This window comes from Lepidochelys kempii, chromosome 1, assembly GCF_965140265.1.
Source record: "Lepidochelys kempii isolate rLepKem1 chromosome 1, rLepKem1.hap2, whole genome shotgun sequence".
NCBI classification, from domain to species: domain Eukaryota; kingdom Metazoa; phylum Chordata; order Testudines; family Cheloniidae; genus Lepidochelys; species Lepidochelys kempii.
Window position 1 is genome coordinate 242,769,980 of NC_133256.1, and position 26,578 is coordinate 242,796,557.

The window sequence follows — 26,578 nt, forward strand, 5'->3', positions numbered from 1 at the left end:
CCTGGCCACTATGGATGTAGAACCCTTTAGCTCATCACTCCCTTGTTTAAATAACCCAGGCGCTTTACCTGGTACGCAAGGGGGTTTTAGTTCTTTCTAATGGTGACAAGAATTCATTTATGTCCTTTATTAGGAGAAGAGTTTCTCACTCACATATTAACAGCAGAACTCATTTCATCTCTAGGCTCTTTCCACCGTTTGCAAAGCTCTAAATCAAGTGTGGATGATGAGCCACTTCATGACACTGTTGTAAAACACATGCTGCTGCAATTATAACCTGGTGATGTTATTTAAGGTATTGTATTTGAGTTATATTTATTTGCATATCCTCTAGGGCACATATCTCAAGCAGCTTATCAGTCCAGTCATATCTTCTGCAGGAATTTACTTGTATCTTGTCAACCTATACCATTTTCTTATAATAATCATAAAATAATACGTTCTTTCTCTGCCCAGTACATTCTGTGTTCATAGAGTAAAATCACATTTGTTTAAATAAATAAAATGATAGATCGGTCTCACAAAGTCCGATTTCACATCATCAGTAGGAGACAAGATCCAAATGTCAGCATAAACATTAATGGAGGGGAAAAAGCCCTCTCAACTGCAAAAAATATAATGGCTCCATATAATCCCTTTCATCATCACAGAGCTGTGGCAACTAGAAGAAAAGCTGCCTATCAATACAGTGCTGGGTACACAGAGTACAGAAATACAGAGCTATACAAGCAGCTGCAGCTTGCTGAATAGTAAGATGTACCTTCTACTACAAGGTACAACTGTGGAGGAGGATGCTGTATAAACTGTACTGATCTTTCTATTCATTAATCTAGTAGGTCTGTTTCTGAGTCTCCTCCTAAACTTTGCTGCTAACTAGTTGAAAATATCAGATTTTTAAGAATGAGGCACATTCAAATCAGACATTCAAACGAGACTGATCTTCCAATAAAACCTGAGCTCTTGGGGATCATCCTGATAATGTTGCAATATGCAAAACCCTGGGGCTGATCTTGTTCTCCCCAAACCTATAAATCCCTGAGAGTTTTGTGTTCAAATGTGATCCATTTTCCTAGCTAAAAAATGGTAGCAATGGATTCCAAGGGGCACCCTAAGCCAATCTAACAGATTGATGGCTACACACCAGGGCTTCAACCAAGGTTTACAGTAGGGGGGAAATGGTGAGTCCCCTGGGCAATGACTGACATATGGATTACTACTCCCCAGGAAGTTAAAAACATAGATCTCTTGGAAATCAGTCGAGATAGACATTTTTAAATGGTCTAAAAAGGCCATGGGACCCCAGAGAAAACAGCCTTATCTTTACCTATCCAGTGCCAACAGAAAGTGGAATGAATACAAAAAAAAAAAAAAAAAAAAAGATACTGGCTATTTGCCTCAAGGGGTCAAGCTACTTTCTCCAGCCCTGTGTTGGCAATGGATTTTAAAAATGAAACACATGGCTGAGAGGAATAAATGTCTGATGCTAATGTTTAAGCTGTGCCTCTTTTCCCAAAGCTATCTTTGGGTGTCCAGGTATTTGCATTCACAGGATATTCTGTTTCACAAGCAGGGTTTGTAATTGGCTCCACAGCCCCATTATAAATGCCGGTTAACAACCAATATTTCAGGATAGCAACATTTATCAGGGTTTGCTCATTAAACCATATAAGATTAAGTAAGAGACATGTTCAACTCTTTGGCCTGGAGTAGGCAGGTTCACACTTCAGGAGAGAGACTTGTGCTTTGTCATTTTACCATGAGGGTCCCACCCCCTCCTTTTTTAAATGAAAACATATTTTAAAATTTAATATATGGACTGAGGGGGTCCCCATGTTAGTGAGCCAGGACTTCTTGCTGTCTCTGCATTTTCCTGCCTTACCCAAAAGTGAACACTGAAATAAAAAGTCTATTGTACATATTATACTGAAATGCAGATTAAATGAAACACACTGAGAAAGCAGCAAGAGCTCCTAAACTCAGAAAGTGTGGCCAAGAGTCAGAATGCTCTGGATGGCTAATTAATGGGCTGGTATATTGCAGAGGTTGGTTTTAATATTGCTTTACTAGCCTAGGGTCTAGTGCAAATCCCATAGGGGTTGTTGCCTCTGACTTCCCTTGCCTTGCCAGACAAACCTAGCTGGCGCAGCGATCTGCTTCCACAGCAGACGTTTGCTCCTTGAGCTCAATAGCTCTATTCCCTTTGAAGCCTCAACAGTCATAATTAAATGCGTCACTTAGAAAACAAACATAAATCCAAATGAAGTGTAAAAGAAGTAAACTTTGGTGGATGAGTGTTTCTTCGGGTTTCTGAATTTCCACTGTGTTGAATTCTCACATATCTGATTGAAACACTTAACACACACACAAAAGCCAAACTACGGAAAAAAAAGTAGTTTGACCACATAAAAAATGCTATCTACCAAAGCAGTCATATTGTAAAGCAAATTAAAAGACACAGTTAGGGCTCATTCATGGCTGCAATAGATGGATTTATGGCTGTCACACAGCCAATGCCTGCAATGGTTACTATACAATTACACTTGGAGAGAAACTTATTTTTTTAAATATTTTTATTTGGAACTTATTGGTAAGGTTGCTGCTGTTATCTGTCTCTTACACTATCTGTGAGACATACTGTACATTGAATATTTTTCCTCAGTCTTAACAAGGTGTTCGTAATACAATATGTACTCATCATTATTCAGAGGACTCAAATATTTTCCCTCAAGAACAGCAGAATAAAGAAACGTTGTGCAGAATGTCTGAAGCATGCCAAGCCTACTGCTGAATGCCCTGCTAAGACTCTAACTGCACTTCAGTAAAAAGTTTACATCAAGCTTTGTATCGCTCAATCCCTTTATAACTATTACATCTTTCCTCCATTTCATCCTAACCCCATTAAGCATGTCACAGAGGCTTGGTTGAAGTTACATTGTGCTGCAGTTGCTTATCCATAGCAAAACTTGTGACAGCAACTTGCAGCGACTTCAACTCAAGTTTATGAATTTTATAACCAGTGGTTCATTAGACCGGGATTCCTTGTGTGGGATACAGGAGGTCCCATTTCCCATCTCTAGTGAGTCTTCAAGAAGAGTAGGATTTCCTGTACCTTTTATTTTCTGCCTTGGCTGAAAGATGGAATCAATCACGTAACAGGCCTATTCTGCCATTCTAGCATTACCTCTACTGGAGGTCATTGTTAGAGGCACAGGCCATCATAATGGAGTATGCTGCAGATCTCACTGAAAGTTTAAATTCTTTTGGTGACACTGGAAGACAGTACTGTCCAGCAGGGTCTGTCCATTAAAGCATTCATAGGACTTGTCTACACGGCAAGTTACTAAGTGGCAAGCCAGGGTGAGAACCTACTATGTACCGGCTTTCTGTGCCGTAATGTCCCAAGTGGACAGTGATACAGTGCAGTGAAAGACCCAGAGTGTGGCTTAGAGTAACAGTGCTTCAAAGTGCAGTATGGCAAGCTGCACTCCGGGACTTTCCCTGCCCTATAGCAGGCTCCACATGGCAAGTTAGTGAGCACCAAGCTGGGGCACTGTAGATTACCACATACACATGCCCGCACTCTGACCTTTGAGCTACTCGTTTGTATCCCTGCACATGCAACAGAATTGCAGAAACTTTATTAGGAGGTTGAACAAACAACTGATTCACTTTAAAAAGATTTCACATTGTCACAATTATAGAATACATCTACTTCCGACAGTTAAGAAATGTGGAAATATATAGTTTTACTGAGGTTAATGCACATGCTTGTGTTGTTGAAGACTGGGAAAGCCATACCAGTCACACAATAAATATTAGGCTCTGGTGAATTAGTTTATGGTCCATGTCCAGCTCACAGTGGATCACATTACAAAAATCTAGAGCTGAACAAAAATTTTCCATTGGAAAACACTGATTCAAATATTGAAATGTTCCATAAGAATGTGTTGATTGCAACAAAACTTTAGGTGGAAATCAGGCAGGCAGGCAGGCTGGCTGGCTCTCTGGGCTCCTGACTGATAGGCTGTCCAGCTGGGCAGCCAGTTTGCCAATCCAGAAATTTTCAAGAAAATTCCATTTTGGTTCTTCTAAACTTTCAAAAATTTTCATCCCACAAAAAACTGTGTATTTCTGATTTGGAATGGGGGGGAGGGGATCTGAAACACAAAATTTTCTGTGGGAATGAAATTCTGGTTCTTGTCCAGCTCTACAAACAAAACATGTTTATAGCTGGTACCCTTGTTGGCAGCTATAGCACAGGCTAAGAACAGAATGGGCACTGGACAATGAACTCTTCTTTCCTTCTAAAGATAGTTACTTCAAGTCAGGGCTCACACATATCAATGGGACAACACAGGGAAGGTCGGCCTGCTCTCTGTACCACACCTGTCCTTCAGATAAAGAGGAGCTCAGTCTGCAGTGATATCAATTAGTTGCCTTTCAGAAGCATGCCACTAAAAAAAACCCTGTGCTATTATCAGGGAAATATTCACTCTTATACCAAATAATTTAGTTTTTCTTTTAAAAGCTACCCCAGTCATTGCAGACAATGTAAAATGTTAATTGCAAATATAATAAAACATTTTCAGTTACAGAATAATAAATAACAAGTCATACTGGGTTGGTTTATATTATATAACCTTACTCTTAGGATAAACATGTTAAATAGAGGAACAAACAGCTAAGTCTTTTATACTATGATTTAAGAAATATGTTATTATTAGACACTTTAATGTAAATTCTAAACATGCATCATATGTAACAATTTAGAGCTTTCCAGATTAGCTAGCATGTTCCCTGGAAGCAATTTTAGTATTGCTAGTAATAGGAAGCTGTTGGCACGTTATTAGAGTAGTTTCTCAAATGAGATCCAGTTCAATTTTGCTCCAGATGTTGAACAACAGTGTCTCAATCTCAGTCTGCTAGTCTCAGCTGTGTTTGAGCTTTAGTCTTTAAAAACAACAAATCAGCATTCCAGAAAAATGGTATCAAACAGGACTGCTACTCCTTTCATTTGGAATCAACGGGGACATTGGAACAAAAACTTTTCAATTACTTTCACATCCTCTCTTCAAAACAACATCCCCACAACTATGATCCTTCTTGCATTATCAAGCCAAGCATATTCTTTGTTTTATCAATTAAAGCAAAGCCCCTGAATATAAAAAAGCTCCCCATCATCATCCTAAAATACTGGTTTGGTCTGACTCAGAGGGAAGAAGGTCATTTTCTGCATCATAACAATACTTCCGGAAGCTCCAGTGTGACCTCAAATCCAAGTACTGACTTAGTCCAACTTAGGTTGTGGAAAGTGACAACACCCCAGCCTTGGTTTGACTATGAGGGCAATGAAACATCATTGCTCCAATATCAGCTTCTTTATGCTATTTCACCAATGAATCTGATGATAAAAAACAAAACCTTCTGCTAACATAAATTGCAAGTGTCAGACCATTACTTTTAATTAATCCCTAGCAGCCAGGCCCAGCTAGAGATATATCTTTGTAAGAGCAAAAAGAATACCTGAGACCCCTATCTTGCCTTATATCGTCAAAGTGCTAACTGCTCATTAGCACTCCAGAGGGATTTTTAAGTATCATTTTTTCCATTTTACAGAATCTCCATCTGAGACAAAAAGGTCAAGTGATTTTCCCCACATCACAGGAAAAAGTTAGCATCAGAGCTGGGATACCTGGACTCCCACTGCTATGCTCAAACCACTAGGCGACAAACCTTGCCCTTATAAAGATAAGCTTGTTGGTTTCAACAAAAAAGCATAAACAACAACAACAAACAATAACACCATAATACCACAGGCATTGTTGCATGCTTCAGTGATTCAAATAATGCCAATTGTTTTCTAGTCTTGGGAGAGCAATAAGGAAATACAGTTAAGTGTAGAAGTTAACCAACAAAACAAAGATCTGTTCGTTCCCTGACTAAAACATTTTAGTTCAAGAAAACTACATGTAGTTAATAAGTTTGTGCAGTTATTGGTACTGTACCTTGTAAGTAAGTAAGGTGAGAATGAAGCTGGATTGTCCTGTTCTGAAAACATTGGCATGGAACCTCCCATTATCCAGAAACGGAAATATAAAACAAGAATCACCTTCAGAGAAGAACAACATCTATTGAAATGGTTACCTCCTTTTGAGCAATATTATACCATACATGGAAATCCAAATCTTTAAAATGAAGACTCAAATTTTTTTTATTTATATTTTTTTAGATGGCTCTTTAAGATTTAGCAAACACTGCAGAGAAATCAACACAAACTAGGGCTTGATATCAAATTAATTTCCAGGGCAGTTATGGAATCAATTCCTATTAGCATCAGTGGCATAGCAGGATGTTAATCCTTGAACATCCACTAAAAAACAAACCACGTTATGAATATACATAAAAGGAATTTCACAAATATTTATCTGGATAATTTTCTACCCTTTTCTGTCATAGTGTCCCGCCACAGTGTAAGTGTGTACTACTGCCATGGACTGTATGGGATATCAAGCCTTCTCAAAACAGACAATGTTTGTGAGTATGAATGTGTCAATACCTTTTCTCATGCTGAGTAATACCTCACTCTGCACGAGTTCCACAGATTTATTTTTGAGCTGGTTTCAAGGGGATTACTTGTGTCATTAGCTACTGTTCCAGGTAAGGGAAACAGAATCTGGCATGTAGGGGGCAACAGGGAAGTTATGCTTTAAAATTAGCAAGCTTTTGATTTCTCCTTACTGCCTGTCCTGCTAGCTGGAGCAGCATGGTCACCTTCTTTCTGGAGATGGGGTTCATTCTTTACACTTGCAGTGATTACCATTGAAAAGTCAGTATTTTCCAATTAAGCCACAGTGGTATATTTTACACTGTAAATTTCCCCACTATTTAGAAAAGGATCAACTGTGGGATATTTGCAAATGTTGATTTTTAAATGACGACCTATGTAAACTAAAAGAGAATTTTAACTAACTGTCCAGCTGAAATTTTATTGGACTATCTTTCATGATTAACTGTTAGTTAACACCACCTAGTCAACCACTTAAAATAGAATTTCAGCTGCAATTTCAGCTTTCTAGTTTTGTTGGTGATACTATTCAGCAACATTAATGTTAATATTATTTAGGTGTACAACACCACATTTTTAAAATCACTCATACTTACATAACTTATTACTAAAGCAGCCCTCTTCAAAAATGGCCTTGCAGTATACAAGAAATTCTGGTTGTTACTTGCAGTCAGGTAGCTGAAATGCAAATTAACAAATACTTGCTTTAATACTTAGTAGAAAGTAGCTTGTTTTTCACACTGAAAAATCACTGGCACAATGCTCTAACCATCCTATGTCTATCAATGTGTTAACAATAAAGCTATAACGATAAGCATTTGTATCATTTTGCATTTTCAAAGCATTTTCTAATTAGAATTAGTCAACATTTTATTTCTAAATTTTAACAAAATTTCAAATGAAAAAAATTGCAGAAATTATCACAATTGTTTCCCCAACCAGCTCTATTTACAACCATCAACTACTTAATGCTCACAAATCTCCATGTATGACTTGCCCAGCAAGGAAGAAGTCACTATCAGGCCATGGTTAAAACTCAGAAGCTCCTTAACCCAATTATGTGCTCAAAAACTAGAGAAGGAGGCATAGTCTGTAAGAATTGAGCTTCTTTAAAACATCTCTCTTTTTAAGTAGAGTTCACATACTCCATTTCTATTACAAGTCACTTGACTAGCTTGTTATGATTATTAATTGAAGTGAGTCAAATGCACAGGTGGTGAAGCACTAGAATGAGTTACCTGGAGAGGTGGTGGAATCTCCTTTCTTAGAGGTTTTTAAGGTCAGGCTTGACAAAGCCCTGGCTGGGATGATTTAGTGGGGATTGGTCCTGCTTTGAGCAGGGAGTTGGACTAGATGACCTCCTGAGGTCCCTTCCAACCCTGATACTCTAGGATTCTACAGGATGCCCTTTGTCTGTAGAAACCCTCCCTGCTCCACAGGCAGGTAAAATTAAAGGCTTGAGGTCAAGCCTTATAAAGCTCAAAAACTTGATCTCTCAAAATTATTCTAATACAGTAAAATGTTCTCCAAATTCTAATATGCATTTTAAAATAATTAATGACCCTCACTATGGCACTAAAGTAACTAAATACTAAATATGCTTATATAGGACCCTACAAACTTTTCGTTTTTCTGAGGAAGAAAAACAAGTAAAACATTGGAGAAGACAGTTGAGGGGGATAAGTATTTAGGAGGTGAAGAATGTTTTTAACTTAGAGAAAACAGAAGAAACATTATCTTTCAGCTTTTTGGAAAGTGTTAAAAATAAGGAATAAAAAAAATCAGTTTGTACAATCTACGAAGATTATGAAACAGTTTACAGTGCTTGTATTCAAGTGAGCACTCCATGCAAGGAAAGAGTCATGCTTTTTCCTGCAAACATCTAGTATAGAAATTTATTTTTGATTTCCTCTCGAAATCTCTCAATACACAGGATCGTCTAACTACCTTTAGCCCTTCAAGTCACAGCAAAAATGAGGTCACAACACTTCCTCAAGAAAGAGAGATTCTTAATTTGTGGCTTTTTGTTCAACTTTTCGATAGCAGGAAGTTAGTGATGCTAGGCACCTTTGAAATATGAAGAAAAGCTTTCACTGCTGACAAAAGCAGCAGAACCAAAACCTATATGAGAAGGAATTACAGGTTAACAACAAAAAGAAAAGAGAGTGCAGCTGGATATACTCTAAAAAATGCAATCTCTTTAAAAAACCTTCTGTAAGCATCGTTCCTAAAACATAGTAACCCAAACTATGTACTGTAGAGAAAGCTGGATAACCTCAGTCCCTTGTCGTCTACTTATTTATAAATGTTGACATTTAAGAGTAGGAGGTGACTTAAATGTCAGACTGGTCTTCAAGACCCCAATCCTGCAAGGTGAAAAGTTTTCTGAACTCCCACTGATTTTAATCAGGCCCCAACTTCCCAGAACAAGGAAACTCAGACTAGTCTTCAGGTTTTATACTTCATGAAAGGTCAGACTGGCCTTCAAGTTTTCACTATGGCCCTGATTCAAGGCCCACTGAAGCCAAGGGAAAGACTCCAAGTGACTTCAACGGGGTTTGGATCAGGCCCTGGACTTTTGTGCCAGTTGGAATGTCTCATGAAATTCAAACCTCTTATGACTTTTAGTAAGCAACAGAAGTGGTTGGTTGTATTTTGTTTACATTATTATAGACGGGGCTTGTAGCGCAGCCTACTGTTAAGGTTGCCTAACACTTCCCATTATAATAGCCTGCTTACACTTGGTTAACATCTGTCAAATTTTCTTTTCATGCAGATTCCATTACGAAATATGTTTTTCTGACTTAAAAAGGGCTTGTGCTATGAAATCTACGAGGAAAACCATGAAAGATAATAACATCATACTCTGCTTGTTGATCCAGCTCTCCTGGCCATCCAAGCTAGAGAAGTGGCATATATGAAATACCAACCCATGGGTAACGATATGGGTAACTTAGCTCATCAAAATGCTGTTTTGCCAGAACCCTGGTGTATTCTGGATGTCTTATGGGTGGTATTACTGGTCTCAGAAAGACTAACTAGGAAGACATCTTACTTGTGGCCAATGTGAGCAAAGGACAATTCACTGTTCCTGTCGCAAATTCCACAGAGCTGCAGATCAAGCAGGAAAAGTAAGTTTTCTAAATAGCAGTCATGCACAGCTTCCAAAATACACAAGGTAAAATTGCAGCTTAGAGACACAACCTGGATCAGGTTTGTTTTTCTAGTGCAGCTTGCTTGTTTGGTTTGTAAGTTGCTAATGATTCTTATTTGGTAAGCTAACCAGGATATTTAAAATAATAAATGTAATTGTTTTGCACTTTTGCAAGATTTCATTGTTTTGTACCTTTATAAAAACAACTGCCTTTTATACCGAGTCAGTCACAGATCAGAATTCTATTCATTTGCTAGCCACACAGCCCTGTCAAACATCTAAGAGTATGTCTGTACTGCAATTAGACACCCACGGCTAGCCTATGCCAGTTGACTTAGGCTTTTGAGGCTGTGGCTAAGAGGCTGCTTAACTGGGGTGTAGATGTTCCGGCTTGGGTTGCAACCTGACCTGTGGGATTTGTCCACCTCACAAGGTCCAAGAGCCTGGGCTCCAGCCTGACCCTGAACAGCTACACCACAGTTAAACAGCTCCGCGAGCCCGAGACAGCGGGCACATGCCAGCTGTGGGTTTTTAACTGCAGTGTAGACATACCCTAAGACACCTCTCCGTTCAGAAGGATCACTCCACATCATCAGCTCCATCCGCATATGCACAAGAACACAGATTCCTAGTGCTCATGCACACCCCATACTGGAGTCAGGGTGGGACACAGAGAAGAAGAAAACTGTATATTACCAGTAGCTCTGTGCAACAAAAAGAATGATCTCACAAAATATTAGTGCCTCATCATAATAATACAGTAAACATTTCAAGATGTGGATCTCACTGATTTTAATGAATAGAGCAAATTGGAGCAGGAAATCCAGATTGCCATTTCTGCTAACCAAGTGTGAAAAAAGAACATTTGGACAGAGGTTTCAACTTGCCTTCATGCCAACTCTCCCACAAAGCAAAATCCATTATGTAACTGGCTACTTGCTGTCTTTTAAAAGCCTGAGAGGAATACTCCCTGAAGCAACACAAAGACACAATAAATCCAAAAATGCTTAATAACGCAAGGATTTCTCTTACCCACTTCGAACAGAGGCCAAGACAGATATTTGGCAGCTTTGATTTCCTGAAAAGTACAGCTCATCCTGAAATCAATTACATTATCACAGAATTCAGAGATTTTATAACTGAGGACAGCAGGTAGGTAGCCTAGTAAAACTCAAAACCATGCAGTTTACAGCAACGTAAAAATTCCTGGTACCAGATGGACTGTGTGTTAATCAAAACAAAGTTCTCTAAGGAACAGACCTCTTTTTTCTTTTCTTTTAACATTTGAGGCATCCCAAGTTGTCGTGACACTATGACAATTGACACCAGCTGAGGATCAGCCCCAATCCGTAAAGTAATTCTTTTCTGTATAAAACAGCAACTCCTTCTCTCCTCCTCTCCACCCTCCACCCAATCACCTTGGGCACTACAGAAATACAACAAACAGTTAAAACATTAAAAAAAATACTTTAACATCAGGGATCCCAGAAGGAATGAGGTGAGATCACATTGCTAAATACACACACGCCCCCCCTTTAGTGTCTTATTCTTCTAGAGCTGGAGAGAGGAGACTCCATCTCCAGAAGAACACAGTTTTCCATTTCCATTCCCACAGCCTCTCTGTCAAACCAAGCCCCCTCTAGCCCAGTTGCGGGGGAGGCAAAACAATCACAACACTATGAAAACCCACATATACCAAAGAGCAAAATAAGAGCATTATTAGGAAATGGGTGGGAAGCTTATATCCAGTGACAAAGCCATCCTTTGAAAATGCAGTTCTCTTGTGGGGATGGTCAATATTCCTTCAGTAAAAAAAAATTGTCTCCTTTTCTACCTACTCACATCTTCATCATAATCTGCCCAGCCAACTGAATTTTGTATTCAAGTAGTATCTTTGCACCCTAGTCAGGCTTATTTTTCCTGTATGAAGAGAGACATTGTGGGACAAGCTGTCAATGACATTCCAGTGAGAAAACAAGAACCAAACACAGACACAGGGTGAAGCTGAAAAATAAACAAATATATTCCAGATGCCTGCAGGTTTTCAACTCACTTAAAATACCTGTCAGTGCCGGGAAATAAAATATCAATCACAGCTACAAACGTAATGAGGGGGAAAAGAAAGGTCTCCTGCTTTCCTCTTTAGACTTGACATTCCTTGCAGCACATGTGTTGTATCCCAGCTCCCTTACCTCTCCGGAGACTGTTAAACCCCAATCATCACCCCCACACACACAGAGGCAGGTACACAGAAAAGTCGTTGTTGGCAATTTAAAGGGACATGGTCAGCTTTAAAAAAATTCACAATTATTTTTATGCCGTTGTCTTACTAACAGCTAGCACTCAATTTTCAGAAGTTAATAGTGATTCTGAGTGCCTTGGTTCTGGGGTCCTCAGGCTGAGACACCTTAAAGAGCCCTGATTTTTAGATGGTGGGTGCTCAGCACTTTCTGAAAATCAGGCCCTTTCAAGATTGAATCTTAACTCAGCTTGCAATATGAAACTTGTCCGTTACAATTTCTGTTTAACTTTTACTGCAGACTCATTCACTAATGCAATCTTTGGAATGTCAATATTGAAAGAGAACCTTTTAAAGTTTGAAAACTTATCATTGATTTGTTTTTCATTCTTGAAAATATTTCTATTAATATTAGATGTTGAGAGGCTTATTTGCAAAGTTAAAAAAAAACATGAAAACTAAACATATCCTGATATAAAAAGATACTGAGCACATCTAATTCCTAATGGCATCTGAGAGATTTGGGGTTTTCAGAACCTCTGGAAATCGAGCTACCAGTGCCTAAATCACCTGGAAATGTCCTGACCAGTAGGCTGCTCTTCAGCACTGCACATACTCGCTCTCCTCCAGCTACTCACATAACACAGGTTCAAACTAGAGCTCAGTTGCTAAAACAAATAGACATCCAAAACATCCCTCTCATGAGGTCTGAAAACAAACTGCATTGCCACATGGCGACTTTCCCCCTCTATCCATGGCCATTCTATGATATTTTGTATAAATTTCATTTCTTGCAAAGGCCCTCAGGGTATGCATGGAAGAACGGGAAGAAAGGATATTTGAAGGGGGGAGAGAGAGAGAGAGATAAGCCAAAGATGTGTGGAGAATGAATAAGACGTTCCCTTCATACCAGACATTTCATAGACATGATGAGCAGACAAGAAGGAGCATAGTTAAGAGGAAAAATAACCCCCCACCATGCAGACACTTATACTCCACTGAAGAGAGGAAATCTACTAGTATCCATTTAGAACTGGTGATCCCTTGTCACAGGACAATTAAGGGCTCTTAAAATGTGTGTTTTATAGGTGGCGCAGGTAGTGATGCCTATAGTTACGGCTGTCTGACATTTTCCATAAATAGTCCCGGTTTCCAGTTGCTTATAACTTTGTCAAACTTTGATCATTTGGGCTGAAATTTTTCCATGTTGGATGTCTGTCTCTAACTAAATTTTTATTTTAGATTTTTTTTAATGTTTCAGCTAAAACTATTAAGCCATTTCCAAGAACAGATTTGGGAAAAATACATTGGTTTGCCTATGCTAAAATAATTCTTGGAACCATTTGGCCAAGCCCACTCCAGTATCTCCAGTTTTTGGAGCAGACTTGAAATTTGGCAGGGAGGTTGCCCAGGCATCATGGATGTGCCTTTGAGTGTTCCCAAAAAAATTCACCTAACTTTGGTCAAGTTACAAGCCTCTGACAAAATCTCAGTTCACACATGCTCAGTAGAGACTTAGAGTCTAGCAGATAAATCCTCCAAAGAGTTCTTGTGCAGCAAGCATGCTCCAACTTGGGTCTGGAGCCAGAGGATGGGGCGGGGTGTTTTGGAACTAAAAAGAGGAGGGAGGGGTCAGGAGCTGGAGGAGCGAGTGGGAAGCAGGGTCCAGGGGGTGCGGTGTAGGAGAGGAGCAGCAGGGAGCCAGGAAGGGTGGGGTCGATAGGAGGAGGAGGGCAGGAACAGAGATGGACAGAGACAAGGGAAGAAGGGCCTATAACCACTGGAGCCCACTCCCCTCCAGCACCTGGAATTGAACTCAGGAGCCCCAAGTCTCTACATTCCTCTGCTGTCAGCAAATAGCTATGCTCAATCTGTGGAGGAAGCCAGAGATTCTTTTCTCTCATGGGGCTCCCTGATTTGGTAGGTCAGGAGACCTGCATGGCCTCATCTGCCCCCTGCGGTTTCTAGCAGCTCCTGATGTGCACGTGTGCACACACTCCCTCTCCTACCCATGGATTGGGTTATTAAGGAGCCTTCCTTTGCTAGACGTATTTATTGATGGAATGTGTTACTAGTCACTCAGTCCCTACCGAAAATGGTTCTGCATGCAAGAGAAGTGCTGCCCGCACAGCACCATTTATTTGTCCATAGAAATAATCAGACTGTTGAAATAGGACAGATTTTTTTCCCTCCCATTCTTTTGTGGCACTCAATTCATATCCTGAATGGTTAAGTGCTATTAGAGGTTTAATGTATTATTTCCTATTTATACCACGATATCTTTCCTCTCTTACACTGTGCACCGGGAGGCTAACTCTAAACACAATGAAGCCTTCACAGCCACTGATTTTGGTAGCTTTATTATGCCATTTCAGACTGTTGAGGGGGGGATTCCCCCCATGCTGAAACAATCACAAGTTTCTCCATATGCTTTTTTTAAAAAAAGCTTTACCTGTTTGGATCTGAGATCGGGATAGGAAAAATACCAAAATCATTATTTACCAAATGCCGACTACTTACTTTTAAGTCCTTGGGGTTACCTGTGCATAAAATAGGGCAGAATATGATCCAATGGCTTGATTCAGTCACAGTACTTTGTGGCCTTTATGAAAAGCAACAAAAAACAAATGCAGTAAGCCCAGACATTTTCAGTACTATTTATCTTGTTTATAAATATTTAGTTGGAGAGTTGTCTCACAGTAGTGGCACCTACATAAATTCCATTCACAGTAATGGTAGCACTGTGCGTGACCAGAAAATATACTCCCAAATGTTTACATAAAGGAGGAGACTAGGCTAGCTGTTCGTAAATAGACTATTTTTAAATGCCTAACCACAATGGTTATTCTACAAGCTTCCCCCATTAAGTGGGAATGCACTTTCCATCAGTGTGCATTAATCCTGACCTGCAAACTCTGCATATTCCAGTCCACACATTGGACCTCTGTATGAAGCTCATCTCTGGCACAGAGAATTTCAACCCATTGCCTTGCCACTAAGTCTGAATCTCTTATGTGGCTGGGCAGGGTGGAGAGAGGAGCAGGTAGGTTGGATTTCCCGGGCAAACAGTAAGAGGGAGGTGTCTGTAAAGTGAACTTCACAAGGCTTAATAGGCAAGAGTTAAAGTTTACTTAACAATTCAAAGTTGGCAACAGGTATCATTAAAAAACCAAAAACCAGGCAGGAATTGAAAACAAGTAACAATAAAATAGTAGCCACAAACAAACCAACAAGCAATGGTTAACTAGAGAGGTAGATGAGCATTAATTTGTCTATTGTATCCCCTTCCCTCCTCCTCTGTCCTTGTAGATGGTAAGCTCTGCAGGGCAGGACTATGTCTTTCTATATTATTATTATGGCTATTAGTATTACAGTTAACAATCGTGGGCCCTAGCCAAGATTGAGGCCCCATTGTGCTAGGCACTGTACAAATACATCTGTACAGTAGCCAGTGCATTTCATAGAATCATAGAAATGTAGGACAGGAAGGAACCTCAATACGCCATCTAGTCCAGTTCCCTGCACTGACGCAGGACTAAGTATCATCTAGACCATCCCTGAAAAGTGTTTGTCTAACCTGTTCTTAAAAGCCTTCAGTGTCAGATTCCACAACCTCCCCTGGTAATTCGTTTCAGGGCTTACCTACTCTTACAGTCAGGAAGTTTTTCCTAAGGTCTAACCTAAATCTCCTTGCTGCAATTTAAGCCTATTGCTTCTTGTCCTGTTCTTGTCTCAGTGGTTAAGGAGAACAATTTATCACCCTCCTCTTTATAACAACCTTTTATGTACTTGAAGACTGTTATGTCGTGATATCATGTTGTCTCTTCTCCAGACTAACCAAACCCATTTTTTTCAATCTTTCCTCATAGGTCATGTTTTCTGGACCTTTAATCATTTTTGTTGCTCTTCTCTGGACTTTCTCCAATTTGTCCACATCTTTCCCCAACTGGGGAGTCCAAAACTGGACACAGTAATCCAACGGATGCCATAGCCGTGTCCACTCAGCACTGATAAAATAGTAATATTCATTTGTTTATTTAAAAAAAATCCAATGTGAAAAGCAGAAAAGTTTGTGTGAATTCTCCTGAACAATGTTTAAGTCAATTGAAACATTACCTCATCAAAGGAGGTCATCAGATTTACATGCAGGGGAGGGAGGGTGAAATCAGATTGTTTGGCTCCAGATATGATTGCCAAAAATGACCAACAAAAGTAGTAGTGGCCCCACATTCACTTGTATTGTTTAAAATGGAGGGCCTGCCTGTTTTCCACAAGCATTTCCTTTATCAAAATAATACCCACCTACAAGTCATTTCAAAAGTAGTTAAATGAATGCCAATAATGTTAAACCCATCAGGAAAAGTTATTTCCTCTCTGGAAAAAATCCTAATCTGACATTCTAATCTAATGTGTGCCTAGATCCCCTGTTTCTATCAGGTTAAATAAAGCAGCCCATGGACACTCCACAGCAATATCTAAATACAAAAATAAATGGTAACAAGTTTCCTCTCTCTTTTCTTGTTTGGAAGTACTGTGCTATTTTTAACGGAGTCTCAGTAATGGCTTATTCTCTTCCCAGATTGCCAACAGAATTGTAACAATTATTCTTTCTTGGTAAAGAGATCATATCTTTTCACTGCAGCTTTTCTGTATTTACAATAAAATACAGCCCTGCACTAATGTTACACTGAAACAAAACAATCCAAACATTGGCCTTTTATCAGCAGCACTTCGAGTCAATTCTACTTATGCTGTTAGTTTTGGCACGAAGAACCAAACAATACATTTCCAACAACTGTTTATCTCTTTCACTCTCTCTCACATACACACAAATCCCCAAGTTCTCAGATTTAAAAGTGTACCAGTTCTTTCATCACAGTTAATCATAGTTTCATTATGACAGGGTAACTTTTAAAAATTATAAACTAGAATCTGCAATGACAGGTAAAAGATTAGAACTCGCTTTAGTTGATTTTATTTACAAAGCCATCCTCTATATAAATCACCTAAATAGATAATATACGGTAAAGACAATACCTACATCAAAAAAGAATAATTAAAAATCTGGGTTACATTTAAAAAAACCCTAAAAATAATTACACTTAATCCTGTTTTGACCACAGTTCAGTCTCATCTATTGTCAGAGAAGCAAAGCCACAAATCATCCAATATTGTCTAAAGTGAGTAAGATCTTTTTGAAATCTTCCTTTACACCATTTTGAATCTGCATATTATTTCACAGATGGGTGAATAAAAAAATTATTGTTCATGATCTCAGACTGATTCTTGGACTATACTAGAGGGAGAAAAGCCAGTGGATCATCAAGGTAGTTTTGCACCTTAGCGAATCTGAGTTTGAATTCTGACATTTAAAAGCACGACAGACATGAAGGAGCCTGCATATCTAGCCCCGCAAAAGCTTACCACTCAATTTTGAAATCATACAAATCAAAAAGTATATTTTCTGGTTTGGGGATTTAGTAACAGTCTATAGGGCAGGGGGAATTCAATAGGCAGCCCCCGGGTCGAATCTGGCCTGCCAGATGCTTTTGGTCAGACCCCAAAATCTTTTTATTTTGTTATTAGCATCATTGTTATTGTGGTGTGAAAAATATTTCTCTGGAGTGTGGACGTTGACTATACCTTGACCAAGAAATTTGGACCTTGACAAAAAATACCTTCTGCAGGGCATTCTCTGAGGACACCAAACCATTTACGGGAAGATCACAGATAGAGGAGCTTGGATTCATTTTAGCAAACATTTTTCCACATGAACACATAACTTTGTATAACTGGCAGCCTCTTTTCTGCAGAGACCAAGCATTAGAAAGAATGTTGCCTATCTGGCGTGAGACAGATTGGCAGAGATATGTGGCTGAAGTTCGCAAAATGCTTGTCCTCATTATACTCCACTCCAGCCAGTACTATTTGTCCCGCAGTTTCATAGCAATTCAATCCAGTCCGGTTTTAAAAAAATAAATTGCACTTGTTTCTACCAAATTTAGTTGTAAAGGTATCCCTGCATGCACATATGGGTTCTACACTGTGCCCACTGTAATAGGCTAAAAAGTGAGATCCAAAGGCATTGCACATATTCCTATTAAATTTTACACAAAAGATAAACCAATTTAAAAAAAAGATGGATGATTTAAATATTTGTACTTTGCAATTTTTGACGATAGTATTAAATAAATGGACTGACAAGACCTTGTTAACTACAAAGTACATTTGTGCATATTATTGTATTGAGTTTCTAAGCAGCCTTATTTTATGGGCCCTTGAAGGCTAAATAATGAAAGTCAACCACAGTAGATTACATGTCCAGCTAGGACTGGAAACAGACAACTGTTGAGTTACTGATGAAGTGTTATATCTGTGAAGTAGTGATCTGAGTTGCTATTCCATTAACATTCTTGGAGAAATAAAGCCTTGCTTAGTCCAAGTGCCAGCCATATATCCTGTAGTGGTTTAAATGCAATTAAACAAGAAAAGCATCCAATATACCCACAAGCCAAACAAAAATAAATTATAGCAACCTGAACTGTGGGAAGAAAGTAGAAACAATATTTCAAAATATAATTAGACATGAAAGTGTCCGTATGGGCTGCTTATTTGTAAAGCTGGTCAACATTTTTTGAATGAATATTTGCTTATAGAAAAGGCCTTTTTCTTCAAAATCAGAAATGTTTGTGAAATCTTTTCATTTTCCCCAAAATGTGCTGATTTTGATTCCAACACCCCCTGCCCTCCTCAAACATTTGGTTCTTGGTTTTCTCTGTTTCAGTGGCAAAATGGAAAAAGGAGGTGTTGGTGGGTGGAGGAAAATTTTTGAACAAAAAAAATAATTTTCTGTTCAAAAACTGTGGAATGAAAATTGTTGTGAAAAATGTAGAGATTAAGAAAAATTTCAATTATTTCTACTTGTTGAGTCATCCAACAAGAATGGTCACCAGAAGTGACAGTACAGTAGATCCTCAGTTACTAATACTTTGGGAACGTTCATAACTCTGAACAAAACGTTACTGTGGGTCTTTCAAATATTTACAACTGAACACTGACTTAATACAGCTTTGAAACTTTATTACGCAGAAGAAAAATGCTTCTTTTAACCATCTTAATTTAAATGAAACGAGCACAGAAACAGTTTCCTGACCTTGTCAAATCTCTCTTTTTAAAATTTCCCCTTTTTTCCAGTAGTTTATGTTTAACACAGTACTGTACACTTTTTTTTTTTGGTCTCTGCTGCTGATTGCATACTTGTGGTTCCAAATGAGGTGTATGGCTGACCGGTCAGTTTGTAACTTTGGTGTTCGTAACTGAGGTTCTACAGTACCAGCAAAAGCAGTGACTACTGCATGCTCACCAGGAAATGCCAGCATTTCTGAGAATGTCCAACCTTTGGTAGAAGCAACAGCAATACCAACTGGAACAACGTGGGACTTTTGGAAGGTAATGGTATGTAAGAGAGTGGACCCTACATACAATGGTGGGTCTGGACACCACAATCAGACAATGTCCTACACCATGTACAGCAAGTCTCACCCATTAAAGAATGGAAGCCTCCATTTTGGAAGAGGACCCACCATACACCTTCATATACAAACTGGGGTTTCAATTAAATTTAAATTATTAATCCCTGTGGCTTTAAATGAGGAATGACTTAAAAAACAATAACAACCTCTGTTATATTTAGGTTGTCCCCTTCCTTCTGGGGTTTTTAGGGTAAAGACAGTAACTAAATGAAGCTGTTTTGGAAGCTGCTCTTGTTCAGCACTGGCAGCTTCTAAAACAAAGTTACACAGTTTGCTGATAAAGTGCCCTCAGTGCAGGGACTAATACAACGATACTTTCTGAAGAACAGTAAAATAGTTGATAGAGTGAAAATCCACATAAGTGGCTGCTGCTCAGACAGAAGCTTCCTACAGAGAGACTGAGCTTGTGCAGGTGCAATTTACTAAGCAAGTCTACTTCCCTCTGGCATTCTCGATTCTTATTCCTTTTGCTTTTAAACTGATCACTCGGGGATATAACGGAGAGGGCAGTTTTCAGGAAGTGCACAGAAAACCCACAGACCCAGAAAGCATGTTCTGAATAGTTGCCATGCACCAAAAGAAAAATGATGGTGAACATGCTGTGCCTCAGGGAACATTAACACACTGCAAATCCTCTACACAAGCTTAAAACCCTTAATGAACCATACATGCTACATTACCCTTACAGGCTATATGCCTCAGGTAAAAAGAATCTGCCCAATTGAATGGCACCTGTCATAGTCTAGTAATCCACAATTTTTCCACCTCTAATGAGCTTATTTTAATAACATGATCAGACACAGAAGTCTCCATTTCTTGAGAGCCCTTTAAAAACAGTTCCCTGACAGCATGCCAGAGAGAGTGTCTCCAAAATAAGGATGGAGGCTTTGAAACATGCTGAGGCAAACTGATCCAATCCATCTCTGGGAGTTGGGAAACATATGGTCCTTGGAGACCTTTTTTTTTTTTTTCTTTTTTTTTTTTCATTCTGCAATGAAAGGGGCTGGAAGAAAACTGGAGAGAACCAGTTTTACAAGTCTGGAGGTAAGCAATTAGAGAACTGTAGCAGTTGGAGGATCTTGCAGTCATTTTAAATGCTTTGGCTTTCTTACCAGCACTACCGGGCTGGGAGAAGGAGGAGGAGGGATCCTGAAGAACTGGCCATGAATGCTACAATGTATTAAGTAGAAATCCCAGTTTATTCCCAAACACATTACTTTTGGAGGGCGTATTTTATTGCATCCGTAATTAAACACTGATTAAAGGTGTGAATACAAAGCCTTTTCTGGCTATTATTTTAAGTGTCATATAACTTGTACACTGTGAAGGCGTAATTTGATCATTTAGGCCCCAATTCAGGGAACCATTCTCATTCATGAAAGCACTTCAGCATATGCTGAAGTGCTTTCCTGAATCAGGGCCTTAGGTTATATAACACACTTCCCAAACCCTCTATCATTTAAATCAGCTTCTGTAGATCAGCTAATGGGATGCCAATTTTTAATAAAGGCTCCAGAGGCAATCCCTGCAATTATAGGCTGGTAAGCTTAACTTCAGTATCAAGATAGAGAGCTTGTTGAAACTATAGTAATGAACAGAATTATCAGACACGTAAATGAACACGATTTGTGGGGGGGAAAGGACAACACAGCTTTTGAAAAAAGGGAAATCATGCCTCACCAACCTATTAGAATTATTTGAGGGTGTCAACAAGCAAGTGGACAAGGGTGATCCAAGGGATATAGTGTACTTGGACTTTCAGAAAGCCATTGACAAGATTCCTCACCAAAGGCTCTTAAGCAAACTTAGCTGTCATGGGATAAGAGGGATCCTCTCATGGATCAGTAACTGGTTAAAAGACAGGAAACGAAGGCTAGAAATAAATGCTTGGTTTTCAGCATGGAGAGAGATAAATACTGGTGTCCCCCAAGGATTTGTATTGGGACCAGTGCTGTTCAACATATTTGTAAATTATCTGGAAAAAAGGGGTAACCAATGAGGTGGCAAAGTTTGCAGAGGAGACAAAATTACTCAAGTTAGTTAAATGCAAATCAGAATGCCAATAGTTACAAAGGGATCTCACAAAACTGGATGATTGGGCAACAGAATGGTAGATGAAATTCAATATGGATAAATGCAAAGTAATGCATATTAGAAAACATTATCCCAAATATACATACAAAATGATGGGGTTTACATTAGCAGTTACCACTCAAGAAATAGATCTTGGAGTCATTGTTGATAGTTCTCTGAAAACATCTGTTCTATATGCATCACCAGTCAAAAAAAGCTAACAATGTTAGCAGCTATTAGGAAAGGGATACATAATAAGACAGTAACAGTCATAATGCCACTATATAAATCTATGGTGTGTCCACACCTTGAATACCATGTGCTATTCTGGTTGCCCAATCTCAAAAGATATATTAGAAATGGAAAAAGTACAGAGAAAGGCAACAACAAAAAAGATTAAGGGTATGAAACAGCTTTCATATGAGGAAAGATTAAAAAGACTGGGATTGTTCATCTCGGAAAAGAGACAACTAAGGCATGATAGAGATGATCGAGATCTATAAAATCATGAATGGTGTGGCAAAAGTGAATACACAACACAAGAAGCAGGATTCACAAAATGAAATGAATAGGCAGCAGATTTAAAACAAACATAAAGAAGAACTTCTCCACACAATGCACAAACCGTGGAACTCACTGCCAGGGCATGCTTTGAATGCCAAAACTATAACTGTGTTCAAAAAAGAACTAGATCAGTTCATGGAGGATAGCTCTATCAATGGCTATTAGCTAAGATGGTCAGGGATGCAATGCCATCCTCTAGGTGTCCCTAACCCTCTGACTGCCAGATGTTAGAACTGGATGACAGTGGATGGATCACTTGACAATTGCCCTATTCTGTTCATTCCCTCTGAAGCACCTGTTGCTGGCCACTGTCGGCAGACAGGATACTGGGCTAGTCTGACCCAGTATGGCCATTCTTATTTTCGTAATTTTTGTGGTCTTGGAATAGAATTGTGCTTTTCTTCATTTGTCACAGCTCTGGCTCTGCCCTTACTCCTCTGAGGAAGATGGGGAGTTTCAGAAGCTTCGTTAAAAAAGAAAAAGATAAATTTCTCTTTCACCATCTAGGGCCGGATTGTAACCCTAGGATCCAGCCCCAGGAAGGGCAGCACATAGCTGCACAGCCTCAGGAGCAGAGCAGGAAGCAGACAGCAATTCTGAATGTTACAATCTGGTCCTTGTTCCCCTTTGTTCTGGGATCAGAGGGAAGTAATCTACACTAGTTCTTCGGCTGCCACAGATTACTTCCTCGTTAGCCAGATCTCATGTGCTAGTTGGCACACTGAAGGGGGACAGAACTAAGCCTCCAACCACTGCCTGGTGATCAGCGCAAGAACAAGATTAGCAGCCTGCAGAAGCAGCAACTATTGCTACAACAGTGTCGGTAGCAAGGCGGCTTCTCTACATGGGCATACAGCAAGACTCATGACTGAGTCCATAGTTTCCATCAGATAACGTGCATGTGCATGCAAACATGCATGACTGATTGGGGTCCTGTAGGTGTACCTCTGTCGATGTGTAGCACGAGGACAACTGTATTACCCTCAAATAATCACAGCCGGAAAGAGAACGGATGTACACAAAGACACTTTGGAACTCTAGAGTGACAGGTGTCCATTCTCTGCTTGTTTCAACTGCCTTCTTGAAACTCCCTGTTCATATCAAGTAAGTTCACATCAATAAAAAAAAATAACTCGGGACATATTTTGTTCTACACCTCCTTTACTCTTTGCATATATGTTTATCACATGTATAATGAATATCTGTAAATCTGACAGATTCTCTTTCCACTTTATTAAAATAAAGAACTTGAAACCACTAGTGTACTAAAGTCGGAATGACAAACAACTAGAAATAAGTGGGAGGAGAGTATTTCCATAGCTCCTGTCCTTAACAACTACAGCATAGGGATAAGCTTCACTGGCTATTAAAGAAAACACTGCTGGTAGCATGAAGTGCACTTCCTTCTATGTCCAGTATTTACTGGGCAGAAGGGCCTAGCAAGTACAGGACACTGTCATCCAAAAACAATCCTGATCTTCAGTATAAAGTAGTCAAGGTTAGCTTTGATTGAAAGGAGTCCTGGATGGGCTCAGGAAACAAAAGGGCTTAGCCCTTTCATTTGTTGCCCATAGGTCAAGGTGGATCCAAACTCTTCAATATAATGGATTCAGTAGTCTTACCATTGCTGTATGTGGACAGCTTGTCTCGGTCAGAAAAAGGGCACTACCAATAACGTTGCAACAGTAATACTGGTTTAAGGCCACAGAGGAGAAAGCCATGATAGAGTTAATTCAGAGACTGAATTGCCAATTGACTTAGGGCACTTAGAAAAAGGCACTCAGTGGGAAAACAAGGTAGGGACATCTACTTTGTGACTGTCCATGTGCCTCACTCACGCGAAGCCCTGCATCAATCATCTACTCTAGCAGGAGCCCAAATACCAAGACTTACTGTGAAGTTGAATTCAGACAGATACAGCTCATGAGGCATTGCTACATTGAGCAACTTAGGCATGAGAAGAGAGGTCCCAGCTATGGAATTTCATTAGGAGACTCATTTCTATATAAATCACTACTAAACAAAGGCTTTTCCTTGAAGACAAAAGTTTTGAGATCAGTATTTATCAGTATCCCCTAATGTATAGTCAAGCCTTGTGCCCTGCAGCAAAAAGGTAATCATCAGATGGATGGATCTCTGTGGACTCACACCATGATGATACCCTTCATCAGAGGTGTCAACAACCTGGCCTCTGGACAGATTTAATCCACTCTACCAATGAATTCATAGTAACGCATCTATCTGCCCAACACATAATAATTTCACAGTGGCATCAATGCTGGGAGCGGGGAGGAAATATCTACAATGCAAACTTCCGCACACTTCTTTGCTGGTGATTAGGTTTGGTACAGTGAACCTTTTCCAACACACATTAACATTTTATTTAACTACAATATAAAGCCTTCTGTCCCAAGTGGCTTCCCCCATTTTCAAAAACCTTACACTTCACTAGACGAGTCACGGACACAAGAATATCTCTGCTGCTTCACAGCCAGTTTTTGCAGCAAATATACATCTGGGGGCAGAGCCCAATTTAGTGTCAATGGGCTATGCCAAATGACACTTATTGAGAATCTGACCCCTAATATTTGACTCCCCTAATGATTTTGCTTTCTTGCATGAGTATATTTTGTAGGCTGCAGCTCTGTCCCTAAAAATTGATTCAAGTCAAAAAAATTCAGGTAGTGAACGTAACTTCACTAGGTAAATGAAAAGCTTCTGAAAAAAACTGCACCACAACAGATGACATTTCTCCAATATCTATCTGTCTGTACACTCATTTGCACAGAATTTTTAAGATTATTAATATTACAGAATCCTGCAACAATAGATAACTATTTACTTTTCCACCCTACTTTAGTGACATTGCTTCATCGTCCTGCACTCTCACATTACCAAGGTTATTTTTTGACTGTGGGATTGCAGCAGCCTCTGCTTTCTGAAATTCCAGGACATTCCAATCACTCACTGGTTGTGCAATTTAAACCTTTTCGTAAATCTGGATTGTTTAATCACAAAACTGGTGGCGATTTCTGGTTTTGATACAACAATTGACTACACTCACCACAGTGGTGGAATCTTTGAAGGGAAGGACTGTTTACAAAACAGTAACACATTCATGAGGGAAAAAAGATAAGGGGCCTACTCTGGATGTCTAGCCCCGTACTCTCACATGATAGTTGGGTCAATTTTTGCATCTTTTTCCCTCTTGGATTGACAGTGCTTCAGAGGCATCATGCTAGCCTGTGGAGAGAGTGCCTTTGATTACTTAAGAAAGATGACTTCTGGCCAACTAAGAAACATGACTGACAAGCTTCAAAGAAGACTCTTTTCCAGCCCTCATCCATAAAACTGAAAGGCACATTGTGGGTATGTCTACACTGCAATTAAAAACCTATGCCAGCCGACACAGGCACATCGGGCTCGGGCTGTGGGGCTGTTTAATTGTGGTGTAGACATTCCAGCTTGCAATGCAGCCCAAGCTCTGGGACCCTCTCACCTCATAGGGTCCTAGAATCTGGACTCCAGCCTGAGCCCGAATGTCTACACCACAGGCCAGCTGTGGGTGTCCAACTGCAGTGCAGACATATCCTGTCAGGCGACCAGGTCTGGGGTTGGGTGGGAGCAAAAGCCGTTCTAAAATGAGTATGGTTCTCAGGATTGCAGTAGGGATTTGGATGATTCCCAACTTTGGGGGAAAACACCCCATTTATTTAAGCGGTATGGTTATGTATCTAGAGCCTCAGAGTACAGGTTTCACAGAAATTTTTTTTTGTTGACAGGAAAAAAACCCCTCTTGCCCCGTTAAATACTTTTATGTCAAACCTATTATGCTCTGATGCTTGTAGACTCTATAGGGTGTCAGCCTTTCCCCTAGGAGATTGGATCGCTGTAATAAATAATAATAAAGTTTGCACTTTTATAGTGCCCTGCCTCCCAGGATCTTAACATGTTACAAAAACATTAAACAAACCTCACAACACCAAGGAGAGATAGGCAAGTGCTTATCCCCATTTTATAGCTAAGGAACCAAAAGACAAAAGGAGGTTCAGTAACTTGCCCCAAATCAGTAGCAGAGTCAGGAACAAAACCCAGTAATACCAACTCCCATTCTGTGCTATAACTACCAACACAACACACCCACTGTGCAACGCTTTTCAGGATTAGACTATCAACTCCTTAAAGCAGGGAACTAAAAGCCAGTTCTCCCAGTTCTGGGCCTACCCCAGCCCATCTACATTAGCACCACATCAAAGTGACTAAGACACATACCACCAACTTCACTCTAAACAAAGCTGTTACTAATTGCTGTAGCTTGTTATCAGGGTGTTTCATTTGTACTTCTATTTATGCTAGAATAATTATTTCCACTGGTTTCCCAGCATGGTGGGAAAGTGAAGGCAATAGTTATGGAGCTCTTAAAATGCTATTTCTAATACTGCGTATATGTG

The 26,578-nt window shown here is 39.6% G+C and overlaps 1 protein-coding gene across 5 annotated transcripts in view; it reads right to left on the reverse strand.

The window, feature by feature from the left end:
- TMTC1 (transmembrane O-mannosyltransferase targeting cadherins 1) overlaps nucleotides 1-26,578 on the reverse strand; it is a 179,670-nt gene that overhangs the window by 114,031 nt on the left and 39,061 nt on the right. For all 5 annotated transcript variants that reach the window (XM_073321270.1, XM_073321264.1, XM_073321263.1 and 2 more), the window contains 2 exons: nucleotides 7,162-7,243; nucleotides 6,006-6,109 (listed from right to left, as the gene is read on the reverse strand). In XM_073321270.1, coding sequence (XP_073177371.1) covers nucleotides 6,006-6,109; nucleotides 7,162-7,243 — 186 coding nt within the window. The remainder of the gene's footprint in view (nucleotides 1-6,005; nucleotides 6,110-7,161; nucleotides 7,244-26,578) is intronic.